The sequence below is a fragment of the Neomonachus schauinslandi genome, chromosome 1, assembly GCF_002201575.2.
Source record: "Neomonachus schauinslandi chromosome 1, ASM220157v2, whole genome shotgun sequence".
Lineage (NCBI taxonomy): Eukaryota > Metazoa > Chordata > Mammalia > Carnivora > Phocidae > Neomonachus > Neomonachus schauinslandi.
The window spans coordinates 192,951,372-192,966,656 of record NC_058403.1 but is presented as its reverse complement, the minus strand read 5'-3'; the positions used below and the strand labels follow the sequence as shown (position 1 = coordinate 192,966,656).

General features: G+C 49.9%; 1 protein-coding gene across 1 annotated transcript; it reads left to right on the top strand.

Moving 5' to 3' along the window:
• Window positions 1-498: 498 nt before the first annotated feature.
• On the top strand, window positions 499-14,292 carry IL17RB (interleukin 17 receptor B). Its single transcript, XM_044916829.1, has 11 exons — window positions 499-558; window positions 2,882-2,906; window positions 3,660-3,800; window positions 5,621-5,748; window positions 6,167-6,293; window positions 8,075-8,122; window positions 9,623-9,780; window positions 10,160-10,228; window positions 11,198-11,301; window positions 12,443-12,537; window positions 13,711-14,292. Exons 1-11 carry the CDS (start codon window positions 499-501, stop codon window positions 14,256-14,258), a joined length of 1,503 nt encoding a protein of 500 aa, XP_044772764.1. The 3' UTR covers window positions 14,259-14,292.
• Window positions 14,293-15,285: the final 993 nt, after the last annotated feature.

The window sequence follows — 15,285 nt, the reverse complement described above, 5'->3', positions numbered from 1 at the left end:
CGGCGGCTGGGACGGGGGACTGCGGCGGAGCGGGCGGCGGCGGCGGGCGGGGCGGGCGGAGCGGGCGGAGCGGGCGGCGGCGGCCCGGCCCTGGCCCCGCTACCCTCTAACTGGCGGCGCCGGCGCACGGCGCGCTCTCCGCGGCCTGGAGGGGAGCGGCGGCCGGGCGGTTCGGACCGGGTCTGCGCCGGGCCTGCCCGAGGGCGCGTGTGCTGCCGCGCACCTGGCTCACTCCTCGCACGTGTGCGCGGGGCCCGGGGCGGGCCGTGCCCGCTCGTGCTCCACCGGCCAGGTGCCCCGAGGCGCTGGGACCCGGCCCATCCCGGCGAGCCCAGGCAGGCCAGGGCGCTCCTACGGTCCCCACCCAGGGAGGGGGCCGCCCTCGGCTCCGGGCGGCGGGGGCCGGGGCGGCGCTGTGGGAGGCGGGGCCCCCGAGGGGTGGCCCGGGGCGCCGAGATAAGAGCGCGGCCGCGGGGAGGGCTGGCCGGGGGCTCCGCGATGTCGCTAGTGCTGCTGAGCCTGGCCACGCTGTGCTGGGGAGCAGTGTCCCCGGAGCCGGTAAGCTTCCGCCCGCGCCCCTTTCCTGCGTCCCGTCCCTGCAACCCGGAGCCCGACGGCGTCCGCACCCCCTCCCCTTGCGCCCAGCTCACGCTCGTTCCCGGAGGGCCGCCTGGAAGGGGCACGTCTGCACCCTCTGGGGGGCAGCCCGACGGGTCCCGGCCAGGTCGCCCCGGGGCTTCAGGCTGCTGGAGCCAGGGGCGTCGTCGGAATCAGACGGACCCGGACTCAAATGCCAGCTGAGGCTCGGTGTCCTCATCTATATAAGAGAAGAGTCATACCCAACTCAGTTGGATCTAGTGAGGAACAGGGACAGGGCTTGCAAGGCAGCCTCAAGGAGTGTGGCACATAGTAGGTGCTCAATATTGTTATTGCTTGCACTCTTGAGGTCTGCCCAACTTTGGGCACAAGAACTGTATCTCCATTACCACTTGCCCTTTTTTGCCATGTTGATTCCCCCTGTGCTGGGGTACCATGACCTTGGAGCTGGAATCTGTTGGACTCTGGCCGGTTTCCTTTCTTCCCCAGTGCCTTGAAGGATTGAGGGAATCTCAATCCTGGGTCACTAATGAAAAATCTTTCAAAAAGCATTTGCAACTATATCTCCGCCCTCTTAGCATAGCATAGAGCATAAAACATGGTGGTTACTTGTTGATGGTTATGGGAAGACAAACCCCATTCATGTGCCCTGATGTCTCCAGCTATTATGCTTGTTGCTTTGCTTCTTCCTAAAATTTGTCTCACCGGCCCTTTGACAAGAACTCAGTTCCCGGGACGCCTGGGTGGCTCAGTCGGTTAAGCGTCTGCCTTCAGCTCAGGTCATGATCCCAGGGTCCTAGGATCGAGTCCCGCATCGGGCTCCCTGCTCCGCGGGGAGCCTGCTTCTCCCTCTGCCTCTGCCTCTCTCTCTCTCTCTCTCATGAATAAATAAATAAAAAATCTTAAAAAAAAAAAAAAAACAACTCAGCTCCCACTATGGTGGCTGGTTTAAAGAAAAAATGTCTGATATTACTTGGGAGTTCAGCTGTAAAAAGACAAAGATGAGGGACTAACAAACCCAGATTACTCAAACCATCAAAAGTCTTGCCTTTTTTCTTATGAGGTGTTTGGAAATGTTCAGTCTGAGAGGGATCAGACTGCAGAGCGGTGGCCTTTTAGCCTATAGGGTCTTGTCACTGGAACTTGGTGCTGCCTGAAAGTTAACTATTTTAGGTCCAGCATTTTATTCCAAAATGAAAGTACTAATTATTATTTTTTTTTAAAGACATGAGCTGTTACCTCCAAGGGATTTAGTACTGTCCTTTCTTGGGCACTAATGATACATACCTATTTTTTTTAAAGCTCTTTAAAAAGATAACATGATGAAATCCCAGTTACAGCTCAGGTGAGTCCTTTTGCATCAGAGGGGGACTATTTTCAAGGCCCTGGGAAGGTACCATGGACTGCATTTATAGCTTTCTTCTGTTTATCTTCTCAGCACAGCTTAGTCCCTAACCTGGGAAGAATCAAATACTCTGGATGGTCCTGAGAATCCACAGTTGAACAATAGAGTGTGATGGGGTCTTCATGATGGTCCAGAGTCACCCCTGCTTACAGCAAGGGAAGGCGGCAAGGCACAGAGAGGGGTGGAGACCCACCTCTAGTTTTTAAGTGAGGTGATGAGCAGGCTTGAAGATCAAGTCTATGATAGCTAATGTCAGGTCCATCACAGCCTACAATGGGCTAGCTTAGTTTCCCCCAAACTGAAGTGGAATCAGCCCAGCTTTTCTCCAAAAGTTTGCCACTCATATATGCATTTTAAGAAAAAGATGGTTTGGGGACGCCTGGGTGGCTCAGTTGATTAAGCATCTGCCTTCGGCTCAGGTCGTGATCCCAGGGTCCTGGGATCGAGTCCCACATCGGGCTCCTTGCTCAGTGGGGAGCCTGCTTCTCCCTCTGCCTGGAACTCCCCATGCTTGTGCTCTCTCTCTCTCTGTCAAATAAATAAATAAAATCTTAAAAAGAAAAAGAAAGAAAGAAAAAGGGGCGCCTGGGTGGCTCAGTCGTTAAGTGTCTGCCTCCGGTTCAGGTCATGATCCCAGGGTCCTGAGATGGAGCCCCACATCGGGCTCCCTGCTCAGCGGGAAGCCTGCTTCTCCCTCTCCCACTCCCCCTGCTTGTGTTCCCTCTCTCGCTGTGTCTCTCTCTGTCACATAAATAAATAAAATCTTAAAAAAAAAAAAAAAAGAAGAAAGAAAAAGATGGTGTTTTGTCTAATTTGGCAAATGAAGGCTTAGGGTTTGCTAGCATTCAACATGACACTTTATTTCTTTCTCTCTTGCAGATGATTCAGTGTGGCTCTGAACCCGGTAGGTGTGCTAGGGAATGGGTATTTGGGGCTGACAGAACAGTTGGACTTTTGGGGGGCCCAAGTCCAGGCAATGGGTCATTGGAGACAAGGTACAGGGTCAAACATTGCTTTGTTAGCTGCTGTGGATGAAGCGTCTGTCACCTGGCAAGGCAGAGCTCCCAGGTTTCAGATGGGCTGGCTTCCTGGCCAGTAAGAGGGGCACAGGCAGGACAGGAATGACCCTTCAGGGTGGGAAGTGAAGCCTGATGCTTCTGGGAGATCAAGTGCTGTGATAGGGAGGTCACTTACAGTTGAGAACAGGAAGCAAATGTTTTAGAGAAGGAGTGTTTGAGATAGTAGTATTTGAAGAATGGGTGAGCCTCTGCCCAAGAAATGTGGATGGAAAGGATGAGCTGGAGGAGAGATGGTGCCGGCAAGGATTAGGAGGTAGGAAGGGCAGTTGTATGGGCCAGCCGGCTGGAGTGCAGGCTGAGGGGTGAGGAAGGCAGGACCGACCTAACGAGCATGTCAGATACACAGGGACAGGCACTGGGGTGGTCCCGAGGGTCCCGTGGGTTGGGGCCAGGAAGCTGAGCATCTCCTCGGCCATAAAACAGCCAGCACTAAGAAATGTCTGGCCTGGCCTGGCCTGCCTTGGCAGGAAGAAGAGATGAACTGTGAGTGAAAGATGGGTCAGGGTGGGCCACTGAGAGGAGATGGCACTGGACTGGGCCAAGAGGAGAGTGTCCTAGGCAGTTTTGTTTCTTCCCAGGACCGTCTCTAGAGTGGATGGTCCAACATACTCTGACCCCAGGAGACTTGAGGGACCTCCAAGTGGAACCTGTTAAAAGCAGTGTTGCCATGGAGGACTATTCCATTTTGATGAATGTCAGCTGGAGACTCCGGGCAGATGGTAAGTTTGAATCAAGCAATAAAGCCTGAAGTGTCTACTAACGCAGAAAAGTGCAGACTGGCCCATTAACTCCACCCCTGGCATAAGCCCAACAGAATATATACAGAAGTGCACCAAAAACCTCATTCCGTGGTCCCTCCTTATCTGCGGCTTTGCTTTCCATGGTTTCAGTTACCTGCAGTCAACTGCACTCTGGAAGCAGGTGACCCTCCTTCTGACATACCTTCCGCAGGTCAGCAGGAGCCTAACGCTCTATCACCGTGCCTCCGTCATTCACCTCACTTCACCTCCTCACGTAGAAGAAGGGTGAGCACAGTACAATAAGACAGTTTCAGAGAGACCACATTCACATAACTTTTATTACAGTCTATTATAATTGTTCTATTATTATTGTTGTTCATCTCTTGCTGCGCTTGATTTATCCACTTTATCGGAGGTATGAATGAATAGGAAAACGCATAGTATATATAAGGTTCAGTACTATCCATGGTTTCAGGCATCCACTGGGGGTCTTGGAACATATCCCCTGCAGATAAGGGGGGACTGCTGTACTAGATTGTTCCCAGTAGCGTTATTCATAACAGCCCCAAACCGGAATGCATCAAATTCCTGATGACAGTAGAATCGCAAATCCAATCCAGTGCAGCGATGAGCATGAATGATCTGTAACTAAACCCAGTGTGCATGAAGCTCACAAACCGAAGAAGCCAGATTCAGGAGTCCACACTCACATCCGAACGCAAACCTGAGTGGTTACAAGTCAGAGCAGTGGTGACTCTTGGCTCGGGAGTGACTGACAGGAAGCATGAAGGGCACTCCTAGGCTGTTTCTCGGCCTGGGGACTGGCTACATGAGTGTGACAACTCATCACGGGCTCTACTTATGATCTGTGTACTCTTCTGTATGTTGTTATATTTCATGGAAGAAAACAGAGTAAGCGCCGAGATGATCCCCTCTCCAAGTTTAGGGCAAGTGCTGACTCAGGTATCTTACTTTTCCCTTTCCCACATGGCACCATGAAGGTCCTGGCATTTCCCCAAGGCAGCTTGTGAGTTCTTTCCATGAACCAATCCTGGGGGCCTAAAGCCTATGATTCTGGTTTCCACTGGCTCAATTCTGTTAAATTCCACCAAGTCAGGAATCTGGGAGGGCCTGGCGCAGAGAGGTGAGGGGGCTACAGTTGCCACGCAGGAGGGTTCTGGGGGGCTGGGGGAGGCACGCTCAGCTACAGGGGCACAGGATCTGTGTCCGGGGCATCCGGGAAGGAGCTGTGCTCCATCTGAGTGGGATGGAGGCAGGGGGGAGCCCTCAGGAGAGCACTGGAACTGGGTGGGGCAGTAAGGCAGTGGCCCCATGCCTCGCAGAGTGAGGCACTGGTTAGCTGTCGTTCTAGGGGGGCTGGGCCTTGAAGGAGTGTAAGCCTTAGAGAGGCAGGGAATAGGGGAGAGAAGGGGTCATCAGAACTGGCATGAAACGTTTGGGGATGACACTCTGGGAGGCCTGTTCCCCTTAAATAGTGCAGAGCCAGAGTAGGATCCCCTTTGTAGGATCCTGTGAAATTGAGGCTTCCCCGTGAGGAGAAAAGAGCTTGGGCTTTGGGTTAAATCCATATCTGCTGCTGAGGAGCTTTGTAAGCTTGGGCAGAGCTCCCTGAAACCCCCCTAGCCTCACTCGCCTCCTCTGTACCCAGGGGACCAGGGTGCCTACCTTCCGGGACCGCTGTGAATATGAACTGAGGTGAGTCCTGTAAGTGCTCTAGCATCAACCTGGCCATGTAGTAGGTGCTAAATAAACAGCCACCCTCTTTCCTGTCTCTGCAGCCAGCATTCACTTGCTGAAGGCCACCAAGATCTGCGTGACAGGCAAGAGCAACCTCCAGTCCTACAGCTGCGTGAGGTGCAATTACACGGAAGCCTTCCAGACTCAGACCAGACCGTCTGGTGGCAGAGTGAGCACGCTGAGGCCCCTGGCTAACTGTCCTTACAGCCAGCCCCTTTGCTTTGGGGGAGGGGGTGACGTGCTGGACACCCAGGCCGCCGAGCAGCTACAGCTTGGAGCCTGAAGCAGGATGCTGGCCTTTGTGCCTGGGACAAGTCAGCATCTCTGGGCCTCAGTTTCCCCATCAGCAAAATGAGGGGAGCTGAACTTAAATTCTATCCCGGCTCTAAAAGCTTATACTTCTCTGATTCTGTGACTTAATGGCAAATTGTGTGGGCTACGTTCCCTTAGCAGACATTGGCTAGAGACCTCAGTTTCAGCAGTAGGTTAAGGAAGGCAATTATAAATGAAGAGGGCAGCGCACAAAGGTGCCATGTCTCTGCATTGCAGTGTTTGGAGATTCAGGGGTTCTCTGCTTTGCCTTTCAGTGGACGTTTTCCTACACAGGCTTCCCTGTAGAGCCGAACACACTATACTTCATCGGGGCCCACAATATCCCCAATGCCAATATGAATGAAGACCCCCCCTCCATGTCTGTGAACTTCACCTCACCAGGTAAACTCCCTCACTCCTCCGTCTGGCTGGGATGCTTGCCGCGGGGCATGTGGTTTGGTGCAGAGAGGCTGGGGTACCCTGGACAAAGCATCTGGCCCCGCCGAGTCTGGTTTCCTCGTCTGTGATACACAGATGGAGTAACACGCAGTAACTATGTCTCCCTCACAGAGTGGGGGAGAGGAGTAAGTCAGATCAAACATAGGGGACAGCCCCTTCCTGTGTCGGACCCGGTGCTGAGCGCCTAACATGCATCCTCTCACCAAAGCATCCAACAACCCTAAGGTTGGGAGAGCCCCGTTGCATAGATGAAGACATGGAGAGCTTAAGTAACTTGCCTTGGGTTACATACACAGCCCAAGAGAAGCTGACATTCCCACTCGGGTCCTTCTTGGTCAGTGACTTCCACCACTCTGTCCTTGATTCAAAATGTGTCCTGCACAACGTCTTTCCACTTGGCTAGCAGGCTGTGGTATTGGGAGGAGCGGCTGGGTCTCGGCCTCCAGTGGGCCCCTGGGCTGTCAGCAGGAGGCAGGGTGGCACCGAGCTGAACGCTGGGTCATTTCCACTACTCCACACCACAACCAGCCCTCGGGTATCACACCTGCAATGTCACACACAGGGCTGTTGTGAGCATGAGGCAGGATCATGTGCTGCAGGTGGAGGGTCCAGCATGGTGCCTGGCTACGGCGGTCCCCATGCCACCCTCACCCAGGCCGGGTCATCTCTTCTGTCCTCCAGTCCTGTCTTGTCTCTGGCGAAGCATCCAAGACAAATGGGGCAATTTCCGATTCCTTGTTGTTCTTTGAGCTTGCGGTCCAGGGTGTTCCAGCTTTCTCGATGAGACTAAACCTCATTTTAAAAAATAGAAATGTTTTATTTTGGAATAAGTTTGCCAAGATAATACAGAGAGTTGCGTAGATGTCCAAAGAATTCCCGTAGGGCTCTCACCCGGTATCCCCCATCTTTAACCTGTTACGTTACCATGGTTACATTTGTCAAAACTAAGAAACCAACATCGGTACATTTCTATTAACGAAACTCCAGACTTTATTGGGATGTCACCTGCTTTTCCCGTGAATGCCCGCTTTCTGTTCCGGTCACATTTAGTCCTCGTGTCTCCTGTCTCCTCTGGTCTGTGACAGGCTTCGAGTCTTTCTTTAGTCCTCGTGACCTCTACAATCTGGAAGGCTGGCCAGGGATCCTGCAAAATGTCCCCTCGTCTGGGTCTGTCTGATGTTCGCCTCATGATTAGCCTGGGGATGTGGGTTTTTGGAGAGATACTGCAGAGGTGGGGTGTCCTTTTCATTGCCTCCTAGCAGGGGTGGGTGACATCCACATGACATCAGTGGTGTCTGCCAGCCATCTCCATTGCAAATCTACCGACTGTCCATTTCTCTAGTTCTTGAAGACAAGTGACTAAATCTGCCCTACTCTGGGGTAGGGGTGTGGGGGGGTGAGTTAAGCTCCACCTCCTGGAAGGGGCAGTATTTACATATATGATCAAAACTCATTTTCAAGGGTTTGAGTCTTCTCCTGGGGATCACAGGTACTATTCTGATGAAGATTGTATTTAAATCAGACTCTGGCTATCACTTCGTGGGTAATCTGTTTAGTAGTCAAATGTTAGCGTCCAGTTTAAATTCGCTATCTTACCTCACATCTTGAATGTTCTGGCAATTTGTTACAAGTGTGGTAACCCTGTGTTGTGTGTACTTGTTGGCAAGGGAGTGGAGCAGAGATACCGTTTTCTAAAACGTAAAAACTTTCATTCAAATCTGCAGGCTGCCTAAACCACATAATGAAACACAAAAAAAAGTGCATTGAGGCAGGTAAGTAAATACAACATTTGCTTTTGTTATTAGAAGAAACTGGAGCCCACCCAGCTCAGTTCATCTTCCTCAAAGAAACCGAGGCTTAGAGATGCGCAGTGGGCTGACCCCCGGCCGGCCCTGTGCCCGCTGAATCAAGCAGCCTGTCCAGAGAAAGGCCGACTCTGAGTAGCTTTAGGTAGTGAGGAGCAGGCACAGAAAAATACGCACCGCCTTGGTGAAATGATCCTTTCTGGCCAAACTGCACCTGTGGTGGTCCATCCTGATGGAAGGCCCTCCTGACTGGAGGGGAATCTATAAGTCCCTCCACCTGCTCAGACAGCAATACCACTGACCTCTGGCCACCGGGACCCTGTGAACCTTCTGTTTGGATTAGCAAACATTCAAGGTGCAAGTGTTAGCTCAAGTCATGACCTAAAAGCATATTCTCAACCTGTGTCTTCACGGGGGTTCGCCTTTCACATGCGAGGCTATTAGAACCTGCCACTAACTACCCTTTGAATTTTGAAATAAGTCCCTTCAGGATAATCAGTCCCAAGCGTCCAGTTTCCACCGATTTTACAAGGGCGTGTGTAAATTTCTGGGTAGTAGAGTCTTAGGATGCTAATGAGGCTAGTGGTATAAGAGGGGACCAGTCCCTGTCTTTTAGGTACCCTGACCCCATAAGGCATCCCTGTGCACCCTGTCAGACTGAGCTGCATGCAGTCTCCTTGGTGGAAGGCAGACTTGGAGCTTTCTGCTTCCTCTCTTGCCCCGCACCAAGAGAGATCTGGACTATGGAGGGCACGGTGAGTGTGAGGAGCTCTGTGGGCCTGTAATCAGTCCTAGACCCCCGCTCCTAAAGACAGTTCTGAGCTAGGGCCTGAAATGCTCTCCCAGGTGGGGGAAACAATGCATACTATCATCTCTCATGTTCCTGGAAATTAACCTGGTGCTGATTTGCAAGTCACAACAATCAACTGACTTTTTCCCACAGGGTAGGCCTGTCTGAGTATCTGCTAAGCGATGAGGCATTTCCTTATTTCTTCACATTCAGTAAAGCCAGCAGAATGGTCTGATGGATGAAGCTCCTAGAACCCAGAATGTTCTAGTAGCTGTAGTCCTGATGCTGAATTCACTTGCTCTATAATCTTAGACATGTCTTGTGGCCCGTGGTTCCTCCTCCCCATCCTGAAAAGGAGAAAATGCTGACCCTACCCTTAACTCAAAATGGATGTTGAGAATAGGAGTAGTAGAACCCGATCTGTGCCTCCCACTACCCCCAGCCCAGGGAAGCTATCTTATGCAAAGCAGTGACATGGGGCCCCTAAACTTTCTTGGGCGGCAGATACTTTGAGGTTCTGGGAGCAGTGATTAATAAAAAGTGCACTATGCAGTAGAGCCCGTATCTCTTGGATGCACGATTGCCTGAGAACTTAGATTTGTTTTTGTCAAGCCCTTTGGGGGACTTAAATGAGCGACAGTTTGCAACTCCATCCATGTGATTCTCTCTTGACTTAGGAAGTCTGTGGGATCCAAACATCACTGCTTGTAAGAAGAACGAGACGGCAGTAGAAGTGAATTTTACAACCAGCCCCCTTGGGAACAAATACATGGCTCTCATCCGAAATAACATTGTGATTGGGTTTTCTAACATGCTGGAGGTACTTCATCCCTTCGTTTCCTAACACCACCCCCCCATCCTCAACCTCCAGCCTTCCTCACCTTGTTGACGAAAAATGTAGACACTCTAGGATGCCCTGGACAGGCTCTCAATGTTAACAGCAGACAGGACTGTCCATTGTCCAAATGTGCTAGGCTCTTTCGATGCTTTCAACAGAGAGAAGCAAGTCCCTGGGAACATCCCTGGAAATGTCCCTGAGAACCTAAAACCAACCAAAAGTAGACGTTTCAGAAGTAGGAAATGAATGGTTGTTCACAGTCTCGTCAACTGAGAGTCAGTTTGGGAAGAGCGCTTCCCTCCCTGGCTGTGTTTGTTGTTGGCCTCACTTGTCTGGCTCACGTGTCTTGATTTTTGTCTCACGTAACCTGCACCAGAACAACCCCCCAAGTCGAGCTTCAGTGGTGATCCCCGTGACGGGGGAAAGTGAAGGTGCTGTGGTCCAGGTAAGGCTTAACGAGGTGTTTGGGGAGGGCCAGGCGCACTGGTCCTTCCAGCTGTTTCCATGAGGTCCCTCCCTCTATCTCCCTCCCGCAGCACACTCCTGCCTGGCCCTCAGGGACGTCTGCGGGGCATCCCTGCCTCCGGGGCTACAGAGGCAAGGGCCAGAGCAGACCTCAGGGTCACGATTCCCTCTGCTTTTATTCGTGGCTGTTGACTTGCCGTTTTTAGTCACAGAGCCTCAGAGTAATTCTGAGACAGGAGTACCATTTAATTTTCCCAACTGCAAAATGAAGCAACAAAGGATTGGAAATCAGAAGGTTTGGGTGGAGGTCAATGTATGAACTTTGAAGGGCAGCCGCCTCCTTTGACTCCCCTGGGAAGCAGGAAACTGGGAAGCAGGAAGTTGGACCGGTAGATGTTCTCGGGTCTCTTTCAGCTCCGAGTTTATGATATGGGGACATCGAGGGTCATAGTGGGACACAGCCATGCCCGAGGTCTAAGTAGCTTTTGTTTCTCATCCCCTGGGACATAAAGGCAGTACTCAGAGGGAGCAGATAGCTGGCAGCATATTATGACGGCATCCCTTTTCCAGGGAACCAGACTTTCCTAGTCCCCAGGGATGTGTCTGTCAACAGGAGCTCTACTGCTCTGGGTTTTTTTTAGAGGAAATATTTGTATATGTATTAGGAGGTGACCTAACCCTTTTAGATAAGGAAACCAACACATTAGCAACACGTACAAAGTTTAGGTTCACAATTCAGGAGTTGGAAGGTGTTCGGTCTTGGGTCACTGGTTTGGATTTTAGGGCTTTGTTATGGAAGTGTGCCCAAGGGAAAAAATGTCCTATTACCATGCCAGGGTGGGGGTGTGGTTCCACCCAAAAGAGAGGGTTTTGGTGGACGTAGGCATCGTGCTGAGGTTTTGCTCTGAAGCATGATGGGAACTTCCTGAGCCTCTTGTTTTTCCCTCAGCTGACTCCGTATTTCCACACTTGTGTCAATGACTGCATCCGACGCAAAGGAACAGTTGTGCTTTGCCCACAATCGGGCATGTCCTTCCCCCTGGACAGTCGTAAGTGCCCACCATTTCCGCACGGTCGTCAGAGAGGTTCGGGACCTGAGGGGCCCCACCAGTGCCGCCCCGTTCGCTGTGTGCCGGGGTGTGCACCTGCCCTGCGGGAGGGTAAGGGGGTCCCTGCTGTGCACATGGGGCTGGGGTGCAGGGGTAGAGGGCGAAGCCGCGTCAGACTGAAAACAAAGGTTCTATGTATGAATTCACGGCAGGATCCTTTATGAAACAGGATACACACAAGAAGGTGGGGGGGAGATAAACAGTGCAAAAATGGATGTGCAGGGTGCCACAGGGATGGGCTGGAAAGTCAGGGGCATTAGAGGACCAAGTACGGAAGGGAAGGGGCATTTCACGGCACTCTGGTTTTCTCACCAGTCTCCGTGGCCCTGGCCTGTGACTGTAGCTTGGTGTGGTCACACAGCCAACATTTGGATAACAAATTAGGACTATGAGCCCCCAAAGACACGCCTCACTGATGCCTGAGAGCAGCATGTTTGGGGAAACTGTCTCTCTGCATTTAGAGATGTCAGTTCTCTTGTTACAGACAAATAAAATGTTCGCAGAACTAGCCTGGGGTGGAGTCAAAAGTTAGAAAGTGTTATTCTTAGAAACTCAGCGGAACAAACTGAGGACCCAGGTGCCTGGCAATCCTGACTTCCGTGTGGGCACAGTGCCTATGGGTTCCTGAGCTTACCTGACCGACATGCCTGCGGGGGGCACCACTACCCCCCATGTTTGTCAGTCTAACAAAACAGCCTTTAAAAATGGCATCTGTGTGTACTATATATTAAGTAATCATGCCCACAATAACATCAATTCATCAAAGAACAAAAAAAACCCTGAACGTCAACTCCGGTTACCACAGTGAAAATGCCTGCACGTATGTGGAGTAAGAAGCCAAAGTGATTTGGGGGGAACTTTCTTAACCTCCTGGGTCCCATATCCCTTTTGAGCATCTAACGAATGGCCTGCACACGCTGTGGAAAATTGCACCAATCTGCAGATCCCCTAGAGGTATACTGCCCCTAGGTTTTATAGGAACCTAAACTTCTACAAAGTATAGAGTGAAACTCTTGGCTTCCAAATAGGAGGTACATTTGGTTTTGTGTTGCTGAAGGTAAATAAACTTTGTTTTCTCCAGGCAGAAGCATGCTGGGCGGCTGGCTTCCTCTTCTCCTCTCAGCTCTGCTGGTGGCCACATGGGTGCTGGCCGTTGGGATCTATCTAATGTGGAGGCACAGTAAGTGTGAGAATTCAGTTCTCGAAAGATACCCGAATGAGGAAAAAAACACTTTTGAGTTTTTTTTTTTTTAAAGACGAGTCCTCTAGAGGCAGTCACATTTTGGTGTTAGGACAAAAGTCAGGTAGCACTGATGTAATCAGTGCCATAGAGCTCTCCACAAATACTGGTAACAATGACTAGGCCACATCTGCCAAGGCAAAGCAGGGATGGGGACCTCCCAATCTGGTGACTACCACCAGTGTCATTTTTACCGAGGCGTCTACAAGGACTGCTGTGGGCAAAAGGCAGCTAATAATGAATTGCGTTTGCCTCTAATAGGTACTCCAAGCTAGTTCCTACTTTTTAAAAATAAATCTTCCATGGCGTAAGAACAACACTCACTTGAATTCATATACTCTAGGGACCTCGCCAACTCTAAAACATCAAGGATTTGAATACAGTAATCAGAGTATTTGGACAGATACACTGAAAACCTCTGCTTCTCCTCTTCTCCACATGGAGACAAAATATAAATGCACCCTTTGAGTCACTTGTGATGTTGTGGACAGTACAAGATTAATCTCATAGCCTAAGTAAGAAAGCCATGTGGAACTCTGACCTTGGGAATACTCCAGTTTGGGGGATATGGTATGGCCTGTTATTAGTTACAGTACTTTCGTATGTAGTTTCTGTTGTAGAGCAGTTCTAGCTGAAATGGGGTACCAGTTAACCTTACGCAACCACAAAGAAACTTTACCACCTGCAGATAGAATATGGTCCAATTACTGAGTTGACCCAACTCAAAACGTGATGTGAAGGACAGGTCAGGTGGCCCTGTTTGTACAGGACACTGAGAATAGTACAATTACAACCACTCACCTAAAAAAAGTACCTCAAACCTCAACCGCCTCTATGAATTTACTTGAAAAGATATGGCTGAAGAGGATCTATTTAGTGGTAAGAACTTGGAAAATACATCTCTTAAAGCATCTTTAAGGATTAAACATCAGTGTGTTTCAGGTGATATGTTTAAAATGAACATCGGGGACAGTTTCCTTTCTGGCAGTAACAACGTCGCTGGTGCTCAGCCAACGTTCCCTAGCAAGGGATCATTTATTAATGGTGGTTCAAACCAGAGTGAAAGCCTACTGTTCACTGTTCACAGACAACAAATGCTTTCTCTCTCCACAGACAGGACCAGGAAGGCTTCCTTCCCTACTACCACGCTCCTGCCCCCCATTAAGGTTCTTGTGGTCTACCCATCTGAAATTTGTTTCCATCACACAGTTTGTTACTTCACTGAATTTCTTCAGAACCACTGCAGAAGTGAGGTTATCCTTGAAAAGTGGCAGAAAAAGAAAATAGCTGAGATGGGTCCGGTGCAATGGCTTACGACTCAGAAGAAAGCTGTGGATAAAGTCATCTTCCTTCTTTCCAATGATGTCCACCCCAGGTGTGATGGCACGTGTGGCAGGAGTGAGGGCAGCCCCCATGAGAATTCCCAAGACCTGTTCCCCCTGGCCTTTAACCTTTTCTGTAGCGATCTGAGAAGCCAGACTCCCCTTCACAAATACATGGTGGTCTATTTTAGAGAGGCTGATACCAAAGACGAATACAGCGCGCTCGGTGTCTGCCCCAAGTACCACCTCATGAAGGATGCTCCTGCTTTCTGTACAGAACTTCTCCGTGTCAAGCAGCAGGTATCAGCAGGAAAGAGGCTGACGGCCTGTTCCCTGTAGCACACCCATGAGAAGTGAGGGGCCTTGAAGCCTTCGTACTCCTCCAATTATAGGGGGAAAGTATCTCAGATGATTCTGAAGTTTCCTGTATGGGCTATGTGCAGGGAGATTTTATATACACCTGCTTTATTTAGCAATAGGAATAGGGAGGATTCCTAACTGAATACATACGCCTTAGTTTAAGCAAAACTTTTATGCCAAAAAAACTGTTACAAATACTAACTACTGTAGCATCAACTGATGGACAGAAACTAAATTTACAATTATAAAGCTAAATCAACTTCATACCTAGAAGTCCAGGAGAATTATAATGCAGAACTATAACCAGTCTGATAACACAATGGTAAAGCATCCTCCAGCCGAATACCCAGTCCTGAATAGCCCATGCACTGCACAGTAAATAGAACTGTTTATTTCTCTGACACTCTAAACTTAGTGAATACCAAATTTAAGAAAGCCTTTGCTCATTCACGAACTTCATGGGTGAAAAACCCTCTATTACATACAAAAGCCATTTTTAAGAAAACAGGAGTAAGAAGCCGAACTCCTCTTTGCTGACCAGAGACGCAGTACCCGTGTTGCCACTTACATTAGCCGGCACTTGCAGAGGACCGTCCTGCTCTGAGCTAGATTCAGGTCCTCTCCAAGTCTTGTACAGGTGACTTTTAATATGGACACCGACATCCATTACCTGCAGACCTGATGTCTACTTTAGCCCAGTTACCTATTAGAGGTTACTGTCAAGAGTTCAGTTTCTTGGTTATGTGACTTCTCATGTTCCAAAACACAAGTAATTCCTGCTCTGTTCAAAGTCAGCACTCTTGAAGTAATCTTTTTATAAATGAGTTATTATAATGGTTTACTTAAAAAAAAAAAAGTACCAGAGAGCTAGGTATGTATGGTATTTTAAGTCTTCTGACTTTTTCCTCTAAAAGTACCTTTTTCTTAATGCAGAGGTTACCAAGAGGCCATTTATATTAGTGTGCAGTTGTTCTAGGAATGCTTGTCTCTCTCACACAGTACGATA

Bases quoted from the DNA above. Each gene is read 5' to 3' on its own strand.
- IL17RB (XM_044916829.1), top strand. From the start codon at position 499: ATGTCGCTAGTGCTGCTGAGCCTGGCCACGCTGTGCTGGGGAGCAGTG. The intron at 559-2,881 runs GTAAGCTTCCGC...TCTCTCTTGCAG, and splicing joins GAGCAGTGTCCCCGGAGCCG to ATGATTCAGTGTGGCTCTGA. The intron at 3,801-5,620 runs GTAAGTTTGAAT...CTGTCTCTGCAG, and splicing joins CTGGAGACTCCGGGCAGATG to CCAGCATTCACTTGCTGAAG.